Raw genomic sequence first — 22,227 nt, forward strand, 5'->3', positions numbered from 1 at the left:
ATGAAGCACAAGCTGGAATCAAGATTGCCAAGAGAAATATCAATAACCTCAGATATGCAGATGACACCACCCTTATGGCAGAAAGTGAAGAGGAGCTAAAGAGCCTCTTGATGAAGGTGAAAGAGGAAAGTGAGATAGCTGACTTAAAACTCAACATTCAAAAAACTAAGATCATGGCATCTGATCCCATCACTTCATGGCAAATAGATGGGGAAACAATGGAAACAGTGACAGATTTTATTTATTTTATTTTCTTGGGCTCTAAAATTACTGCAGATGGTGCTGCAATCATAAAATTAAAAGACGTTGGCTCCTTGGAAGAAAAGCTATGACAAACCTAGACAGTGTATAAAAAAAAAGAGAGAGAGACATCACTTTGCTGACAAAGATCCATATAGTCAAAGCTATGGTTTTTCCAGTAGTCATGTACGGATATGAGAGTTGGATTACAAAGAGAGCTGAGCACTGAATAATTGATGCTTTTGAACTGTGGTGTTGGGGAAGACTCTTGAGAGTCCCTTGGACTGCAAGGAGATCAAACCAGTCCATCCTAAAGGAAATCATTCCTGAATATTCATTGGAAGGACTGATGCTGAAGCTAAAGCTCTAATACTTTGGCCACCTGATGCAAAGAGCTGACTCACTGGAAAAGACCCTGAGGCTGGGAAAGATTGAGGGCAGGAGGAGAAGGGGGCCACTGACTCAAAGTACATGAATCTGAGCAAATTCCTGGAGATAGTGAAGGACAGGGAAGCCTGGCATGCTGCAGTCCATGGAGTTTCAGAGTCGGACACAACTTAGTGATTGAACAGCAACAACAAAATCAATGGGAGACTCAGGGACACCAACTTCCTTGACTAAACCTTGTCCCTGATCCCCGGCTGATCTAAGGCTACCTCCTAGTAGACACTGCTGATAGCCATCCCCACTAGAGGATGAGGAAATGACAAAATAAAACAATAATAATGCTGGGAGACTGCTATTATTTGTCATTCGATGTCTACATTTATTATTGGTCCTGGCCTTTTCTGGCTGCAGGGCTGGAAGACATATTTGGCTTTACTTCACTTTGGGCTTCTGCTGCTAAAGTTCCCATGCTAGGCCAGCTCTGCCTATTATCCTACTGCAAAGGATTCTAGATTAATATAACATTAAAAAGAGGTGTTAAAAGATTTGAAGGCAGAAAACCTGCTTCCTGACTTTCCTTACCTTTCACTTTGCCATTCTCATCATAAATAAGACTTAGCAGTAGTTTGGCATTCTAAGTTCAACTTTCTGCCAAGCAAATATACTTCTTCACTCTCAAAATCAAGAGTCTCCCCAGTGATCTATATCCCAATCTATGACTCAGGGTTCAATATCCTTGTACCTCCCTGGTAGGTGGCTCCATTCTTAATACACAGGTAACTCCACTTCTGCTAACGCCGCAGGAATCTCATCTCCTATAGAAACCCCACAGTAAACTGTCCTGGACCAAATTGGACCTCAATGCACTTGCCATCTTATGCATGAGGAAAAGTGATATTAGCAGACAGTCTTCCCAATAGATTTTCAAGAGGAATATGCTAATAACAATCTGTGTAACACCCCAGCTGTTTTCTAGTCTTGATAAATGCCCTATTTTTTTATTTAAAAAGTGCTTCTAGATGCAACAGTACATTTGAACAGCTTCCTGTCTGTCATTCCAAACAAAATCCCTTGGATACCTGGTTTAAATTATTTTTAACTACTCATATCAGCATTTTCTCTGGGCCAACCAGAAGTAATACATATCTGTTAGTCCTGTGATGGAATTTCTGAGTCACATTTTATCTATCACAGTTTCTGCATGATGTTGAACAAGGTGTCAGTAATTGTGAACTGAGAGCTTTCCATCCACATTCAATTAAATACACTCAGCAATTCTTGGGTTTGATCAATACTGTTGATGGATGGTTTAATTCAGTTTTCTCCACTGACAACCACCATGACATCCTCTCCTGGAATGTTGAAGATGATGAGACAGATTGTTATGTAGTCATAGAAAATTTGGTTTTAACCCTTCATGTCTACTTAAAGTAGTCTAGCATGCACAGGATGCATAGCAATGCACAGTGGAATCACCTGAATATTCAGGTTTACATAAGAGACAATACCTGGAAACACAGTATGTACCTGGAAACACAGTATGCAAAACTGCCAAACAATGTACATTCTAAAAGAGGAAGCCTATATCTAGGCATTTCACACACAATACCATTCTATTGAGTCAAATCTCATTTATAACATCTAGTAGGGCTCTCAGGGAGGGACTTTTGGTGTCCCCAAATCAGAAAAATCACCTTATGTTATATCACTATCTGTGGCCTGAGAGATTATTGCAACCTTCTCTAACCCTCAATATCCCCTGAGAATTATTGGATTTAATCTCTTATTCCAATAGGTTAAGACATCACTCATTGCTGCTTACTCTTAGCCTGTTTGCCAAAGTTCTCTTCTACCTCCATGGACAACCAAACTACCTGATTTCTGTCCACACCCCACCTCTGAGTTTTGAGTGTATTAGCTGGGTCTTTGAACATTTCAGCACTTTTTATACGTCCCAGTGATATTGCCACAGATCAATTTACATTGCAGCAGTCTTCCAGGCAAAAGACCCCTTTCCATAAAAACAGTAACTTTCCTCTCAACGACTACCATGAGTGGGGCATTCTGGTAGGTGATCATTCTCTGAACAAACCAGGTTTCCCAGAAGAACCTTCATTATGTCTCCTGGACTAGGGATTAGGATGAAGAGTATATTGACCAAAGCATATTGACCAATACTAGACCTTGAGAGGAAACAAGATGACACTTGATCCTTCTTTCAACAGATATGAATTACCAGCCTAAATTTCAGCTCAGTATTCAAAGCTAGATGACCATTAACTCCCCCTGTGTCTTTCAAGATTATAGTAATCATCAATCTATTTGCCTTTTGACTCTACAGATGGCTTATAGACATTTCCACACTTCATTGTTTTCTGCTAGATTCTATCTCTTTCTTGGCAATCAATTGGGATAATCGAGAAAAGTGGAGTATTTTTTTTTAAAGAGTTGTTAAACACACAATACCTTGGCCCACTCTGATACCTGGTTCAGGAGAATACATCCAAAAAAGCCATCATAGTGGTATGTCTCCCACCTTCAGAATGTTCCAAAGGCTGTTCAAGCCTTCCACTTAGTGTCTCTGGTGAAACACTGGTCTTATTCCACATATGGCAAGGGTTACAGAAAGGTGGTGTCTGAACCAGCTCAAAACTGTGGGCCTGGTGCACTAGGAAGACCCAGAGGGATCGGGTAGAGAGGGAGGTGGGAGGGGGGATCGGGATGGGGAACACATGTAAATCCATGGCTGATTCATGTAAATGTATGACAAAAACCACTACAATATTGTAAAGTAATTAGCCTCCAACTAATAAAAATAAACTGAAAAAAAAATTGTGAATAGCTCTCATAGGCAAGGCCAAAGGTAATATATCTATGTAGTTTTGCAACAATGCCTCAAAAAACTCTCCAAGTTGTATATTCTACTTTTCTTTCTTTTCTCACCCAGCAAATCAACTTTTCTTGCACTCCTATTATAACTTCCATACTGTTGCCTGGTAACTGGTTTATTACTCTTGGCATAGTCTCTACACCAGTTGGATTGTCTACTTGGGTTCTCTCTTCCAATTTCACTCCTGAGTATTTTCTTTCAGATATTTCTCATCTGCACATTCTTCAGCCTGCAAGTTAATCATTCACCACCTAGCTTTAACACCAAGAATTCCAGCCTGAGTTTGAGACACTGAGCCCTCGCTTTTTCCAGACAGACAAAAACCATGATACAAGCACCTAAATAACTAACCCCCTGCCAAAGGCAAAGAAGTAAATGCTACAGAGATCCTACTAAAGACATGAGGTTTAGATAAGCAGTGGTCAATTCCAACTGACAGAAACAATAAAAATGATAACATATTTATGGTGTTAGATTTTATAGAATACTTTTGTATATCTTATTTCACTTGATTCTTACAATAAACCTGGAAGGCAAATATTCATTAATTAAGCAAATACTGAGGACTTACTATGGACTAAACAGTAACTGGCAATTTAGCAACAAATCAGCATCAAAAAATCCCCACACTCCTAAAACTTATATTCAGGGGTGGGGGAAGCAGATAAAAATACTTGTAAACTATGGTAATGTAATAGATGCTATAGGGAAAATAAAGCTGCAATTTGGATGTAAATTTTAAATACAATTGCCAAAAAGGCCTCATTGAGCAGGTGCCATCCAAGCAAGAAGAAGCCAATATAATAATTTAGGTGAGAGATAAGGGTGGTCCACACCAAGCTCGTAGCTATAGAGGTGATGGGAACTGGTCAAATTTTGGGGTGTTTTGATGGCAGAATTTGTTACTGGATTGGATTTAGAAGGAGTCAAGTTTCCTATAATGTGTGCTGGTTACCTTTATTTTGTAGCCAAAGGTATGACATGATGGCTTAGAGAGGTCAAGTGACTTTTCTAATGTCACTCATCTAGAATGAGCCAAAATAAAATTGTAAATTTAGGTCTCCTAGCCTAGGCTTGAAGACTGCATGCTGGAAAGGGTATTTAGGTTTTGAAGAAAGAACAAGACCCTAAATGGTAGAGTTATGAGTGCATGCTAGACTAAGGATATCATATGAATAAAGCCATTGCTGGGCTCCTAAACTGTTGATGGTTTTTCTACTAGACTAAGACATAGGCCTCTATTATGAGTGCTAAGCACTCAAGGCAGGGAACAAAGAGATTAATGACTAAAAGAAGAGAAAGAAGGCAAAAGAGTTAAGCACAAAATCAAAAGATGATATTCAAATGAAAGACACTAGCACAAACAGGAGATCAGACAAAAGCAGTGAGAGATCACAATGTGTATACGGAGCTCTTGAAGAAAGTTGAGCACGGTGACTAGGAACTAGTGAAAAGCAGGTATTCCTCCACAGTTCACACAGTGAAATGATGAAGTGTTCAAGACAGAAAACAACAAGGGGTCAGGTACTAGAAGCTGGTTTACAACTCTTGGTAAATGAAGCAAAATGAGAAGTTGATGCCACAAAAGAAAATAATTATTTGTACAATAACTTTGTGCCCAAACCAAAAGATATGAATCAGCAGAAAAGAAAGCAGAGACAAAAATCAAGGCGTAAGGGATCACAAGGAGAACCTGTCAATTATATTCCACTCACAGTTTTCCTATACTTCTTCTATGGGCAAAGCTCTGTGCTGAGCACGCCAAGGGAAGAGAGCAATTAATAGGACATGGTTTATGCCTTCAAGTAACTTGCTAGGGAAGAGGAAGAACAAAGGAGACAAAGCATAGGACCACATTATTGCCCAGTCTGTAGCTAGCACTATTCACTTGTGAAGGCTTCCACATTGCTGACTACTTGTAGCTAAAGCCAAAGGATTCCAGTGAGAGAAAGCAAGGAAGGTCTGGCAAAAAATTCCACTGGGAAATCTCTCCAGAGCTTGACTAATTAATTAATGCTGGGATTGGGGGCAGGAGAAGAAGGGGACAACAGAGGATGAGATGGCTGGATGGCATCACCGACTTGATGGACATGAGTTTGAGTAAACTCCGGGAGTTGGTGATGGACAGGGAGGCCTGGCGTGCTGCGATTCATGGGGTCGCAAAGAGTCGGACACGACTGAGCGACTGAACTGAACTGAACTGAACTGAACTGATGTCTATATAGTCTCATTAGAGGGGCATAAAGAAGAATATCTTGATACTCCAAGTTCTTCCCATGGTCTACCCTAAATACCTCCTGTAGTTCTTCCATCCTGTCATGTTTTCAGAGATAGTGGTGACTGTCCGGAGGTACTAAATGACCACCATGACATGGAAACATTGTTATGGCTATTTAAAAGTGAACTTTAAATTATTTATGTATTATTTTAATTAGTTTTTTTTTTCAAGTGGTGAGTTTGAAAAATGCTGTGCTATAAGACAAGGCACTTTTTGGATGTTATGTAATAAATTGGTGCGGAAGTCAGACAATGAATTAAATCTCTGCAGTCCTGACCTTGAATATATTCCTACTATCTAGCCCCATGCCTTCTTTAACACTGGTTGGTAGCTATCTACTTCTCCATGCTAATAGGATCCCAGGAAGAAAATGGTCGAGAGAAGAGGTAGAGCAGGAAGGTTCTATACTAGTAGCTAATCTGTGGTAACAGGTAGGTCTCAGATCCATTAAAAGACTATAAAAGATATTTATTTACAGAAACAAAAGCTATTACAAGAGCTATTATTGTAAAGTCGAGTTTAAAGATGGATTTGCTAGGGGATCAAGATGGTGGAGTAGGAAGACCCTGAACTCAGCTCCCCTCAGATATGTATCAAAACCACATATAGAGCAACTCTCACATAGAATGAGTTCAAGACTAGAAGAATGGCTCTTCTACAAGCAAGGCTGTAAAGAAAGAACTATACTCAAGTCTGGTACGTAGGGAAAAGAAGCAAGTTGGTTGGGTCCTGCACCCTGAATGGGTGACCCCAAAGAGCAGGGGGGAATCACAGGCTTGAGTATTCTCCCTGGAGAGCAAGAGGTTCAAGCCACATATTAGGCACCTCAATCCTGAGGACAAACACTGGGAAAAAGAGCCCACTTAGCTGGTTTGGTAAACAGTGTGGCTTATTAGAGGACGGTAGGAAACCCAAGACTCCACTTGTGAGGAGCACATGCAACCAACTTGCTTGCTCCCAGTTCTAGCACAGACACATCAGACTGAAAACTGAATTGCTCTCTGGCTGACCAGCCATGACTGCCCCAGCACACACCCCAGACTGCACCAGGCTCCTGCTCCAACCCATCCTGTTCCGGCACTGCTCCTCGCTAAGGCAGAGATGGTCATTGCCTATGAACATGCACGCTTAGAGGGAACAGAGCCAGCTAAGGCCTCAGCCCCGCCTCTGGGTAAGGTAGACATCCATTGCCAGTGTGTGTGTATGTGCATGTGTGTGTACACATGCGGGCACCAGTAGGGAACAGAGCCAGTTCAGTTCTTGACTCTGCCTCTGGTCTTGGTAGAGACCACCACTCCCTACACACATGTGTATGAACACACTGGGAAAGAAGTGGAGGCAGCTCAGAAGTGGAGCTACAACATTTCCTAGCTCAATCCAGCCTCTAAGCAAGGTGCACACACTGCAGAACAAGTGGAATGAATTCAGAAGTGCAGGCTTAAGTCCTCATATCCTGGCCATACCCTCAATAAAGACAGAGACTGCTATCACATTTGGGAGAAGCCCAACTCTCTCAGAGTTCATGCTCCAGCCTCTTGAGCCCCAGCCCCACTCCCACCATTGAGCCTAGGAGAATCCCCAGTTCAAATCCAGCTCTGGCTCCAGGCACTCCAAATCCAGTCTTACCTTCCACAGAGACTGTAGCTGATAGATCACACCAAAGGAAGATGCAGCCTGTGCCCACCACATGTCCACCTTTCACACCAAAGCCACTGATCATACACAGACTACAAAGGATGCTCCCACACAAGGATACATATTCAAGGCCAGGATAGGTAACTATTTTACCTAATTTCATAAAGACAAACAGAGAAAGTTAAACAAAACAAGATAGTGGAGTATGTTTCAAATGAAAGAATATCATAAAACCCCTGAAAAAACCCTAATGAAACAGAGATAAATAATTTATCTGATACAATTCAAACCAATAGTAATAAGAATGCTAACTGAACTTGAGTGAGAATTTCATCAAAGACCAGAAATATTAAAAAGAACCAATCAGAGCTGAATAATACAATAACTGAAAGGGGAAAACACACTAGAAAGAATTAACAGCAGCTTAGGTGATGCAGAAGAGAGCATAATTGACCTTGAAGGTAGAATAGTGGAAATCACCTAACCAGACCAGCAAAAAGAAAAAAAAAATTATGAGGATTGCTTAAGGGATCTCTGGGACAACATTAAGCATACTAACATGTACATTATAGGGTTCCCAGAAGAAGAAGAGAGAGAGATATAAGGGTAGAAAATGTATTTAGTGAAATTATGACTGAAAATTTCTCTAACCTGAAGAGGAAATAAATATCCAGGTAAAGGATGCACAGAGTCCCAAACAAGAAGGACCCAAGACACACAAAAGACATATCATAATCAAAATGGCAAAAAGTTGAATATAAAAAGAAAATTTTAAAGGCAGCAAGAGGAAAACAAAGAGTCACGTACAACTGAATCTCCATAAGGTTATCAGCTAATTTTTCTACAGAAATTTTATAGACCAGAAGGCAGAGTTATGATATATTTAAACTTCTTAAAGAAAAACTGACATTAAAAGAAATGTTAAAAGCTATTCTTTAAATGAGAAAAGTAAAGCTACAAGAAGTAAGAATTTACAGGAAAGAAAACCACAACACTAACGGCAAATACATAGTAAAGATTATTGATCAACCATTTAAATAAGCTAGTATGAAGATTAAAAGCCAAAAATTGTAAAATTGAATATAATTACAAAAAAGAAGCTAAGTGAAAAATATGAAGATGTAAAATATAACATCAAAAGCATAAAATATGGAAGTAAAAAATATAGATTTTCAGAATGTGTTTGAACTTAAATGATTTTCAGTTTAAAATATGTAGATATAAGTCAACATATATAAACTCTACCTTAACCACAAATTAAAAACCTATAGATTCACAAAAACTAGAAAGAAAGGAACATAAACAAACCACTAAAGAAAATCAACAAACCACAAGAAAATAAACTAAAATTTTATTTATGTTACTTATGTAACAAATAGCATATAAGTAACCAAATAGCAATAAGTATATATATATATATGTATATATATATATATACACTTTAAATGTCAATGGACATATATATATATATACACTTTAAATGTCAATGGACTAAACGCTCCAATCAAAGACATAGTGTGGCCAACTGGACATAAAGGCAAGACCCATCTATTTGCTGCCTATAAGAGACACACTGTAGTGGTAAAGACAAATAGAGACTTAAAGGGGACACAAAGTTATATTGCATGCAAATGGAGACACAAAGAAATCTAGGGTAACAATACTAATATTAGACAAAGTAGATTTAAAACAAAGTCTATAACAAAACACAAAGAAGGGCATAATATAATGATAAACGTGTCACTAAAAAAGAGAATGTAATATTTGCTAACATATATTCACCTAATATAGGAGCAAGTAAATATATAAACCAAATATTAAGTGATATAAAGGGAGAAATTGACAATAATACAATAACAGTAACACCCCATTTACATCAATGGACTGATCATATGGACAGAAAATCAATAAGGAAACAGTTGCCTTAAATGACATATTAATCCAGCTGGACTTAGATATATACAGGACTTTCCATCTAAAAATAGCAGAATATTATTTCAATTAATGGGAATATTACCAGGATAGATCACATGCCACAAAACAAGTCTCAACAAATGTAAGAGGATAGAAACTATATCAAGCATTTTTTTTTTCTGACTACAATGGTATCAAATAGACCACAATAGAAATCAAATACAGGAAAAAAATGTGGAAAACACAAACATGTAGACACTAAACAACATGCTACTCAAAAACTGATCAGTCAATAGAGAAATCAAAGAGGAAACTGGGAAGACCCAAAGGGATCGGGTAGAGAGGGAGGTGGGGGGAGGGATCGGGATGGGGAATACATGTAAATCCATGGCTGATTCATGTCAATGTATGACAAAAACCACTACAATATTGTAAAGTAATTAGCCTCCAACTAATAAAAATAAATGAGAAAAAAAAGAGGAAATGAGAAAATACTTTGATAAAAGTAAAAATAAAAACAAATCACTCCAAAATCTATGGAACACACCAAAAGCAGATCTAAGAGGGAAATTTATAGCAATACAGGCCTACCACAAGAAAGAAGAAAAAAATCAAACAATGCAACCTACAATAGAAAGTAATTGTAAAAGGAAGAATAAAGCCCAAAGTCAGCAAAAGGAAAGAAATAATAAAGATCAGAATGAAAATAAACTAAAGAGAGACTAAAAAGAAAAGATCAATGAAACCAAGAGCTGTTATTTTGAAAAATAAAATTGATATGCCTTTAATTAGGCTCATTAAGAAAAACAGAGAAAGGACTCAATTGAACAAAGCTAGAAATGAAAGAGTAGCAATTGCACGTTACATCTCAAAGACACAAAAAATCATAACAGAATACTATGAAACAGTCATATACCACGTAATTAGACAACTCATAAGAAAAGCATAAATTTCTAGGAACATACAATCTTACAAGACTGAATCAGGAAGAAACTGACAATCTGAATAGACTGATCACTAGTACTGAAGTTGAATTAGTAATCAAAAACTTCCAGAAAAAATTATAAAACCTGACAGCTTCACAGGGGAATTTTGTCTGCTATCATTTTCTCCTCCTTTTTTCCCTAATCCCATAATTTAATCAGTCACCAAATTCTTACATTCCCACAGTCACCACCTTCCTTCTGGATAACAAATCAATGTGTGGCTAGTCCTTTCTTCCTCCAATACTGCCCTGCTCCAATCTATTATTTATACCAAAGCAAGAGCCATATAGCCTTCATCTAAAATAAACAACACCCAAAAAAAGACCATAAAAATTTATCTTTAACTTTACTTAATAAGTGTGTTTATTACAGTGGTATAGGTATAGTGATTCCAACACTATTTTATGTATATTGCATAATTAAGCAAATTAGTAAGTCAATGAGGAATACTTAGACTGGAATTAGTGGTATCAGTATAAACCCATTACACATGCATATACACATATATATCTACATTATGTCTATATGTGGTGGTTTAGTTGCTAAGTCGTGTCTGACTCTTGCGACACCATGGACTGTAGACTGCCAGGCTCCTCTGTCCACGGGATTCTCCAGGCAAGAATACTAGAGTGGGTTGCCATTTCCCCCTTTAAGGGATCTTCCCAACCCAGGAATTGAACAGGGGTCTCCTGCATTGCAGGCAGATTCTTTACTGACTGAGCTACAAGGGAAGCTCCTATGTGTATATGTATAAATATGCATATATACAGATGTGTGTATATATATGTGTGTGTGTGTGTGTGTGTGTGTATATACATATATATTATTTTCTATTTTCTTAATTCTGTCCACTGAAAGATCTTAGAAACAAAGAAACCCAATAGCAATGAAAATATTTGGCACATAGAAGTTGGATTTTAAATATAATTTCCCACACAGAAAGATCCCATTTCTTCTTGGAAAAAATGATTGACTGTAAGGCTGAATAAGGGCGCGTACAAGTATGGAATATGGTTATGCCATAAAGCCAAAAAGTGCTCAACAATGAAAATATATCAAAAATCAGCTTGAAGAGGCTCTTACTAAGCAAATATGGGAAATTATGAGCAATAATTCTAATCAATATAGATAATAACAAATAATAAAATTAATGGATTACAATTCATTGAATAAAATAAGAATCCATTTGTTCATGCTGATAGTTGCCTAATTAACTAAAGAGAAGGAAAGAGCTTTCTTATAATACTGTCATATAATAAATGTAGATGACTGGCAAAAATTGAATATGGACTATAGATTAGAAAATAGTATTATGTCAGGTTATATTTTTGAATTTATAATTTCATTATAATTTTATAAAATAACTTTTATGTTCTAAGAAAATACACACTAAAGTAATTATGGATAAAGGGTTATAACATCTGCACCTAATTTTCAAATGATTCAGGAAAAATTTTAAATGTATATACATTTGCATACTTGCCCTTTCAATATGGCCCATAAAGTATTGTAATATGTTTACTTCCTTATGAGATCCCATCTAGCCATCATATTTCTCCTCTTCTGAATATCAGGCTGATATGTGTTCAGGGATTTTAGAACAAAGACATGTTTCCCAGCTGTTCCTGAGATACATCTGCCATCCAGGCAGGGATTGCTATTTTATTACCAGAAATGATTGTGGCCAAATGTTGTGGTTTAAGACCCTATATGCATTTACTTAAGTGAAATTCAGAACCTTCCAAAACCAGACCAGAGAGACTAACCATTGAAATGAAGGATTAGGACACTTTTCCAGTACTTAGAGGGAAGAAACTCAACTTGATACTAACCTCATTGATCAATACACTATTAAAGGTACCTTTAGACTCTTTTTAGAAGACAATACCCAAGAAGATCTTAAAACAATAACTGACCTCCAAGCCCAGGTCGCAGCCGGTTGTCATAGCCATCCAGAAGACGATCCAAGATTCTGGTGAAGATAGTGATGTTGTCGGTGCTGTCATCAGGAATATCTGGAGCATGCTTTGGAGAGAGTCTGAGGCAGTGGAAGAAAATGAGACACAAAACAATAGTTCTTAATAGCAAATACTTACATGTCTAAACACTTTAATTCAAGAAAATATCAATCAGTAGATTTGGCCAGTAAATGGCTTTGAACCTCTCAAACCAGCAAGTACTTTGGCATGAGCTTTAGCAAACATATGGTCCATCCCTAACCCAGTGGTAAAGAAAAACCAGTAGAAATCTTAGACAGGATGTCTGTGGGAATAATACCTGGCATAAAGTTCATTTATCAAAATTTATTTCATGAACAAGAGGGCCCCAAAACAAAGACGGTAGGTCTTGGTTTTACCCATTCTTACTTTGGATCCAGAAGGTGGCCATTAATAGATATATAATAACTATTCCTAGCATCTAGTTAATCAGAACAATAAAAGACATAGCATAACAGTTGAGAGGAATCTTGAGAGGCAGTCAATATGTCTTCTTTAGAGACAAAAATCTACAGAATAGTATGTATGCATGTGTTACTCGCTCAGTCATGTTCGACTTTTTTGTGATCCCATGGACTGTAGCACCCCAGGCTCCTCTGTTCATGGAATTCTCCAGGCAAGAATACTGGAGTGGGTTGCCATTTCCTACTCCAGGGTATCTTCCCAACCCAGGGATCAAACCTGGGTCTCCCGCATTGCAGGTATACTCTTTAACATCTGAGCCACTAGGGAAGCACATGGAATAGTAGGAACATCTAAACTGACTAGTTCTCACTCTACACTGCCAGCTAGCTGGTAAGCTGTCAAAAGCCATTTTGAACACCAATTTCCTTAATTCATAAACCTAATTCAATTCATGTAATCATTCAATGCATCTTTAACGAGCATCAACTATGTGCCTATAGAAAAAAGCAGAGCAGGAAAAAAGAAGGTAAAATAAGGCAAGTAATCTCTCCCTTGCTTACAGGTGTGCTGAGAGAATCAAATGATAAAAAATAGATACACGTGGAATGAAAAGGGGAATTAGGTTTAACTAGACTGGAGACAAGAATTTGAATTTATTAGTTGAGTGACCATAAGCAAGTCACATAACACCTCTTGTAACAGCTTTCTCATTTTGAAAATTAAAATAACTTCACAGATATGTTGTATTAATATTAAATAATATATTAAAATTTCCAGATTTAATGTTTAATATCTAAATGTATTCAAAATTTGTTTTGTCTTCTTTAAGATAGTAGTTTATGCACTCAAATACACTGAAGTGAAGTGAAGTCACTCAGTCGTCTCCAACCCTTTGCGACGCCATGGGCTCAAATACATTATTCAAATATAAATAATGACAAAATATAAGCACCCTCATCTGCCAAAGCCATAAGGAAAGCTTTGGCCAAGAGGCACTGGAAACCAGTGAGACTAGAGATGATTGGCTGTTTTAGTGAAAAGAGTGCCAGAAATGATACAGACACCTTATTTGGAAGGGGATAAAAGAAGGAAACCATAGTGCAGAGCTAACAAACTGACATCAATATGTTGAGGAGATAAATACAGACACCCTGTCAGGTCTCAGCTCACATTTGGCTTAGTCTCCAATATTCTGAATTCATCTTGCATGGGCTGTGGGGAGAGAGGCTGTGGGAGCTTAATTGATTTTGTGAAAACCTCTTTCTCATTTTCCCTTAACTCTCACTGCGGGGAATCTTGACCCTGGTTAGCCTAATTTGATTCCTGGGAAACAGGTCTAGGAATTGAATGAAAAGCCATTTTTTGGATTACTGGAGGGGGATAAAAAGCAGAATCATCAGAGTGTCATAGACAAGCTATAAAGGGCTTCAGAGATTACCTACTCCAGGTGGATCTATATATGGGAATTGTAAAGCCCCTGAACATAATTTTTAATTTCGGTCCAGAATTCTTGAATATAAGGCCCATATACTGTGCTACCTCTTTTACTGAAATAATAAGTTCCTTGACGATGCATTTCTACCCCCTGCTGACTCTGTTTTGATTTGTTAGCAGCATTAGTCACTAATAACTTTTAAACTTTTAAGTCAAAAATCAATGCTTAATGTCATTCCAAAAACAATTTTCAATAGATTGCTCTATGATTTGTATTACTTGACTTGATTACTAATAAAATTTTCTCCCAATGTGCTCTAAATTATTGCATGGGCAGCTGGAAGCTGGTTTAATTTAGAACCCAAGTTAGAACTCTCTCTTTTTCAATAACTGAACTGCAACAAGCTGAAGCTGCTATAGTTTGTACCCATTCAAAATAGTTTGGAGGAACAAAAAGCATTATGGTATGTCAGGATTATGGAGGACTTTAGAGATCATGTAAGTATTTCCCTTCACTTTACAGATGGATGGCCTGAGACACCAACAAAAGAAAGGGATTGTTTAAAGCCATATGCATATTACGTTGATGAGACTGATGCAATAACCATGCTTGCTTTGCCTTCTATTTATCATTACTGGCTGGACAAAATATATTAATAATGCATCATTAAAAAAGAAAATGATGTTACTAATACATTATCTATAGGTTAGGCAAGTTTAGTCATTTATCGAGTCCTAAAAATGGAAAAGTGGTAAATACAAAGAACTAGGGTCAGATGAACAGAGTTTTAGTTCTGACTCCCACTACCCGATCATGTGAACTATTTCCTTGCATGCAAAATAGGGATAGGTCCCTAATTTATAATGCTTTTGGAAGAAATAAGTAAAGAAAATAATAAACATAAAATTACTTTGTAAATGGTAAAACTCAACATACATTGAGAATGATCATTCATTTTTCCCCAAACTCCTGAAAATGCAATGCTGCTGCTGCTAAGTCACTTCAGTTGTGTCTGATTCTGTGCGACCCCATAGACGGCAGCCCACCAGGCTCCCCCGTCCTTGGGATTCTAAGAACACTGGAGTGGGTTGCCATTTCCTTCTCCAATGCATGAAAGTGAAAAGTGAAAAGTGAAAGTGAAGTCACTCAGTCGTGTCCAACTCTTCACGACCCCATGGACTGCAGCCTATCAGGCTCCTCCGTCCATGGGATTTTCCAGGCAAGAACACTGGAGTGGGGTGCCATTGCCTTCTCTGGACACCTGTGAAAGACATGCACTTTTATGCTATGGGAAAAGCTCACTGAGCGATTAAGCTCAGGATAAGTAAATAATATCAGTTCAACCACATTGAGGAAGCACCTTAATGTGCTTATGTCAGGGGGAAGCAGAAGAGTCACAGATGTGGAGTTGCTGATGCAGTTCATCAAACAACCCAAAGACAGGAGAAATTTACTTCATTAAAAGGTTGGCATCTTTTTCTAATACTGTATATCTCCTGGGGGAGAACAGATTTTAAAGATAAAAAAAAATTCAAACTTACTATGCAAAAGTAATATTAACAAGATATATTCATAATATATAAAGAAATATAATATATATTGGATTCTATAATATATAAGGAACTCATACAACTCAATAGCAAAAGGAAAAAAAATCCAATTACAAAATCGTCAAAGAAACTGAGTAGGCATTTTTCCAAAGAAGACACAAACAAATGGCCAACAATTATTGTTGTTCAACATCAATAATCATCAGATAAAAGCAAATCAAAACCACAATAAAATATCAACTCGCCTTTTAGAATGACTTTTTATCAAAAAGACAAGAGACAACAAATGTTGGCAAGGATGTGAAGAAACGGGAACTTTCATGCACTGTTAGTGAGAGTGTAAATTGCTACAGCTATTATTGTCCAACTCAGTGGACAATGAGGATTAACTCTCCTAGCTCAGTTCAGTTGCTCAGCCGTGTCCAACTCTTTGCGACCCCATGGACTGCAGCACACCACACTTCCCTGTCCTTCACCATCTCCCACAACTTGCTCAAACTCATGCCCATTGAGTCAGTGATGCCATCCAACCATCTCATCCTCTGTCATCCCCTTCTCCTCCTGCCTTCAATCTTTCCCAGCATCAGGGTCTTTTCCAGTGAGTCAGTTCTTCACATCAGGTGGCCAAAGTATTAGAGTTTCAGCTTCAGCATCAGTCCTTCCAATGAATGTTCAGGACTGATTTCCTTTAGGATGGACTGGTTGGATCTCCTTGCTGTCCAAGGGACTCTCAAGAGTCTTCTCCAACACCACAAAGCATCAATTCTTCAGTGCTCAGTTTTCTTTATAGTCCAACTCTCACATCCAAACATGACTACTGGAAAAACCATAGCTTTGACTAGACGGACCTTTGTTGGCAAAATAATGTCTCTGCTTTTTAATACGCTGTCTAGGTTGATCATAACTTGTCTTCCAAGGAGCAAGGACCTTTTACTTTCATGGCTGCAGTCACCATCTGCAGTGATTTTGGAGCCCCCAAAAATAAAGTCTGTCACTGTTTCCTTTGTTTCCACATCTATTTTCCATGAAGTGAGGGGACCAGATGCCATGATCTTAGTTTTCTGAATGTTGAGTTTTAAGCCACCTTTTTCACTGTGTGATATCATTTCTATGTGGAACTAAAAAAAAATTAACTTGTGCAAATAGACACTAGAATGGTGGTTACCAGAGATTGGGGGGTGGTAAGGAACTGGGGAGATGTCGTTTAAGGCTACAAACTTACAAGTAGTAGATAAGTTCTGGGGGTGTGAGATACAACACAGTGACTATAGTCAACAATATTATATTATAAACTTCAAAGTTACTAAGAAACTATGTGACATGATAGAGACATAAGCTAACTCTACTATATCATATTGCAATATATATAAATGTATCAAAATATAACACTTTACACCTTAAATTTACACAATGCTATTAATATGTGTCAATTATATCTCAATTTTTTAAAAAAGTATGTTTTAAAAATTCCTGTTCAGATCATGTGGTTTTCTGTGACTCTGCATTCCATTCCCCATATACTTTTTTTTTTCATTTATTTTTATTAGTTGGAGGCTAATTACTTTACAATATTGTAGTGGTTTTTGCCATACATTGACATGAATCAGCCATGGATTTACATGTGTTCCCCATCCCGATCCCCCCTCCCGCCTCCCTCCCCACCCCATCCCTCCCATATGCTTTTACAGCTGCAAATTCTAGTACTTTTTCTGACCAGAAACGATAGCCATATCAGATTATTTACCATTTCCCCATACCCCTCATGTTTCTATTTTCCAGGTCCAGTCATTCTGATAAGTGGAAGGGTCAAGCTAAAAATTCAGCACTAGGGATACCAGCTACATACTCGGAACTCAGTAACATACATTCTAATATTTTTACAGAAGCCACTTAAGAAAAAAGAATAAATGTATTTTTGGCTAGAATATGCACAATCCATCTCAGACAGCTGTCCTTTTCTTAAATGGCACCCATAGATTTGTTCTGAAACTAAAGAAGTATTATTTTAAGACACACACATTCACTATGTCCTCTGCCTGTTCACACTCTTCGCTGAATTAAAGTAAAATTAAAACCAAGTCCTCCCTACCTTCTTAGTAACTAAAAGCCACGGCTTCACAGAAACACACAGGAAGATCTGACTACTGTATGTTCTGAATGATTAAATACCAAGGTACCATACCTTAGAGATATGATTTCATATGTGAATGTAAGCAGACATACCTCAACACAAAATGGGTTGTATTCTAAATTTGCAAAGAAATAAAGGTCCATTCTTCCTTTGAAATGATGCCATAAAAGGTAGTTAGTCTTTCAGGCAAGGCTACACAAGTCCTTATTTCTCATAATTTGCCTGAATGATTGTAATTGTCAATGCATGAGCACTATTTTAGCAACATTTCTCATTAAGCAGACTTTCATAGGCCAGCCTGAGAACCATTTATGACACTGCCTATGTGGAGAAAAGAATTAAGATACAAATGAAGGGAAACTACAGTACTAGGAATATTCTCTTCTCCACTATTATTATTTACTCTCTATCCCACATCCATGGCCACGACCAAAGCAATGAGCTGGTCATGAGCTCAGATCTCTCAGTCAATCCCAGTGGCTAGTATCCTTGGAGTGGAGAGTCCTGAGAGTCATCATCTTAACCAAGAGATCACATTTTACCATCAGTAATACTGAGACACTGTTGCCTCCTGACATGATACAATAGGAAGTCAGAGCATCACTTACCAGGTATTCTTGAGCCTGGCTTCAAATGTCCAGCTCTGTCCTGTGTTACAAATTCTATGTTTCTACTTCAAAATGGAAAATGATACTTCTTATTTCTCGAGGTCCTATAAGAAAATTACACTTGCCCCATTGTAGCACTGGCCAGGCAGTCATGTGGCTGAGATATTAAATATTCAGAGGGTGGGGGGGTTACTATACCTAAGTAAATGTTCATGTACACAAAATATATGGACATGTTCCTAATTTTTACTTAAAGGTGACCAAACACATGAAAAGCAATACATTGTAGCAATTAATAGCATGTACTCTGAAGCCAGACCGGGTTTCTGTTCTGGCTCTGCCACTTTTAAACTGTGTGAGCTTTGGCAAGTTACTTGACTTCTATTTTATCTCTGAAACAGGAATAATAGCAGCACCTAGTTAGCAGATCTGTTATAAGGATTATATGAATTAACATATGTAAAGCACTTAGAATAGTGCTTGGCACATAGTAAGAGTTATTTAAGTATAAGCTCTAAAGTAACATGATAGAATATGAAAACTAAAAATAAAGTACTGAACTAAGTTTCAAAAAATCTAGAGAGCAAAGGAGAGTACCAAGTTTTAAGCAATGTCTGGAAAACTGTATCATGTGAGGAGACAAGTTGAAAGTGATGAGAGTTATCCTTGACAAGATAGCATGGAGTAGCTCTGAGAGGAAGGAAGTGTGAAATAGGAAGGAAGTGTCACAGGAGCCTAAAACAGGTAGGCATTAGAGGAAGGTGGATTTATATGTGGTTCAACATAGGAAGCACTTTCCCATCCCTAGACCTATATGCCCATGGTAGTAATGCAGTTTACTACTGGATCATAAAGCATAATGCAAGAAGGATTCTTGGTCAGGATAAGAGCTTAGGACTTACGGCTTCTCAGGTCCCACATCTGGCTCTTAAATTTTAAGATTTGGAGATTGAATGGTAGGAGTATTAATGTATCGATTCCATAATAGAGATTATATACACACAGAAGAGACTGGACTTTACATACTTGCAGTTCAATCAAAATTAGCTTGAGACACACCCACTCAACATGTGCCCTACCTTTTCGCATTTTTCACTGAGTTAAAGTAAAATAAAAACCAAATCCTTCATGTTTCTCTTAGTAACTTAGTATTTATTGGGTTGGCCAAAAAGTTCATTCGGGATTTTTTTTGTAAGATGATATGGAAAAACCCAAACGAACTTTTTGGCCAACCCAATACATGTGTAGCCACAGGTGCCAGTTTATTCTGAGGTTAAGAGAACCAAGAAAATATATTTCATGATGAAAGCAGACACTCAGGAGAACCTTTGGAACAGTGGCACCAAGTCAGGCTATGAATATGACAAGGAGATAATTAATTCAACCATTTCCTCTTAAATTCACAATATCTGCCCACCACTGCCACTACTATGGAATCTTGATGCAGAAAAAGTGGTGATTTGGTGTCATGTAAGGCCTTGTGCTCTTGCCTGGAAAACCCCATGGACAGAGAAGCCTGGTAGGCTGCAGTCCATGGGGATGCGAAGAGTCGGACACAACTGAGCGACTTCGCTTTCACTTTTCACTTTTATGCACTGGAGAAGGAAATGGCAACCCACTCCAGTGTTCTTGCCTGGAGAGTCCCAGGGATGGGGTCACAGAGAGTCAGACATGACTGAGGTGACTTAGCAAGGCCTTGTGCCCAGTGTCTATCATTCCTTCTTCCAGATATATTATATACTTGTGTTCAACCTGTTCGCTTTCTTATAAGGATAACTTATATGAACTATATCAGCAGGGCTGCCACAGCCTCTGGCTTCAAGTAGGCAGAAGCCAGAGGGAAGAAGAAGGGGAAAGTGTGGGTATGTAATCTCTTAACTCTCTCTCTGTGAAAGCTCCTCCACTAAAGATCTCTGCACTCTTAAAAAGACTTGTTTTATATGACATACCTGCTGCTGGCCTTAGGTTCTTGCTCTAGTCCCTGGAGTGTACCTATACCCAGATCATACCTTTACAATTAGTCCCTTTGCAAACGTACTCTCCTCAAATAGTCTTAATTGAAATTCCCCATCTGTTTTCTTTGGGATCCTGACTGATACACATCTCAGGTTTCAACAAATTACAGTCAGACCAGGATAGTTGTTGTTCAGTCATGTCTGACTCTTTGTGATTCTATGGACTGCAGCACACCGGGCTTCCCTGTCCTTCACTATCTCCCAGAGCTTGCTCAAACTCATGTCCATTGAGTCGGTGATGCCATCCAACCATCTGTCGCCCCCTTCTCCTCCTGCTTTCAATCTTTCCCAGCATCAGGGTCTTTTCCAATGAGTCAGTTCTTCACATCAGGTGGCCAAAGTATTGGAGCTTCAGCATCAGCCCTTACAATGAATATTCAGGGTTGATTTCCTTAAGGATTCACTGGTTTGATCTCTTTGCTGTCCAAGGGACTCCCAAGAGCCTTCTCCAGCACCACAGTTCAAAGGCATCAATTCTTTGGTGCTCAACCTTTTTTATTGTCCAGCTCTCACATCCATACATGACTACTGGAAAAACCACAGCTTTGACTATACGGACCTTTGTCGGCAGAGTAATGTCTCTGCTTTTTAACATACTATCTAGGTTTTTCATTTCTTTTCTTCCAAAGAGCAAGGGCCTTTTAATTTCATGGCAGCAGTCACTGTCCACAGTGATTCTGGAACCCCAAAAAACAAAGTCTGTCACTGCTTCCATTGTTTCCCCTTCTATTTGCCATGACGTAATGGGACCAGATGCCATAATCTTCATTTTTTGAATGTTGAGTTTTAAGCCAGCTTTTTCACTCTCCTCTTTCACCTTCATCAAGAGGCTCTTTAATTCCTCTTTGCTTTCTGTCATTAGAGCGGTGTCATCTGCATATCTGAGGTTATTGATATTTCTCCCTGCAATCTCGATATACAGACTGGGATAGAAGATCCATTTGGCATTTACTTGCTACTTAGCTTGACCCATCATTAAGTTGCTTATATTCAACAATTTTGACCCAGAGTAATGATATTTTCATAATGGTCCAACCTAACACTTTTCACACATACAGTTCTCAGTTGTTAATGGTCAAAATACTGAGCCAGGAAACAGGAGTGTAAGAAATATATTACAGGAAGCTGAAATTGTTCCTTGCAGCTTTTCTTTAAAAATATGGGACTAGGAATCAGAGACTGGTGTTTTAGACCTATCTCTACTATTAATTTTCTGTAAATTCTTAGAAAAGTAAATGTCCTTTGTTGGAAGCCAATTTTGTCATGCACAGAATAATGGGTTTTCCCATGTCTGCTATTCCAAAATTTCTGAACCCCATATTCCTAACTATACTATAAGCTCTTTGAAAACACAGACTGTGTCCCCAGAGTATTGTCCAAACGTTCCTTACATCAGAATCATGTAGGTACTTGATAGAATGCAGATTTTTAGGCACTACCCCCAAATTACTAAATCAAATTCTCCAAGTGTGCAACCTGTTTCCTTGCTTAAGTCTACAGAGAGCCATTGCATTTAGAACATGATTTAAACAAAGTATTGGTTAATAAACCACTGTTGATTTTTGAAGCTGCTTGAGTAGCCAACCATGTGATTTAATTGAATAATCCACTAAAGGTGGATAAAATAATGCAGCAAATGGATTTTATTCAACACACAGAAACATCATTAAGAATGTATGAAAACAAGCAAACAAAAAGTAGCAGCTGTTAAGTATCAGAGCTACCAGCATATATATTATTTTTTCTCTTTTTTTTC

At 38.0% G+C, this 22,227-nt stretch overlaps 1 protein-coding gene across 1 annotated transcript in view; it reads right to left on the minus strand.

Annotated features, from left to right (window-relative positions):
• The window catches only part of GABRA3 (gamma-aminobutyric acid type A receptor subunit alpha3), a 236,603-nt gene that overhangs the window by 106,223 nt on the left and 108,153 nt on the right, over positions 1–22,227 (minus strand). The window contains exon 3 of the mRNA XM_061136473.1: positions 12,247–12,368. Within this exon, the coding sequence (XP_060992456.1) occupies positions 12,247–12,368 (122 nt within the window). The remainder of the gene's footprint in view (positions 1–12,246; positions 12,369–22,227) is intronic.

The sequence above is a fragment of the Dama dama genome, chromosome X, assembly GCF_033118175.1.
Source record: "Dama dama isolate Ldn47 chromosome X, ASM3311817v1, whole genome shotgun sequence".
Classification (NCBI taxonomy): domain Eukaryota; kingdom Metazoa; phylum Chordata; class Mammalia; order Artiodactyla; family Cervidae; genus Dama; species Dama dama.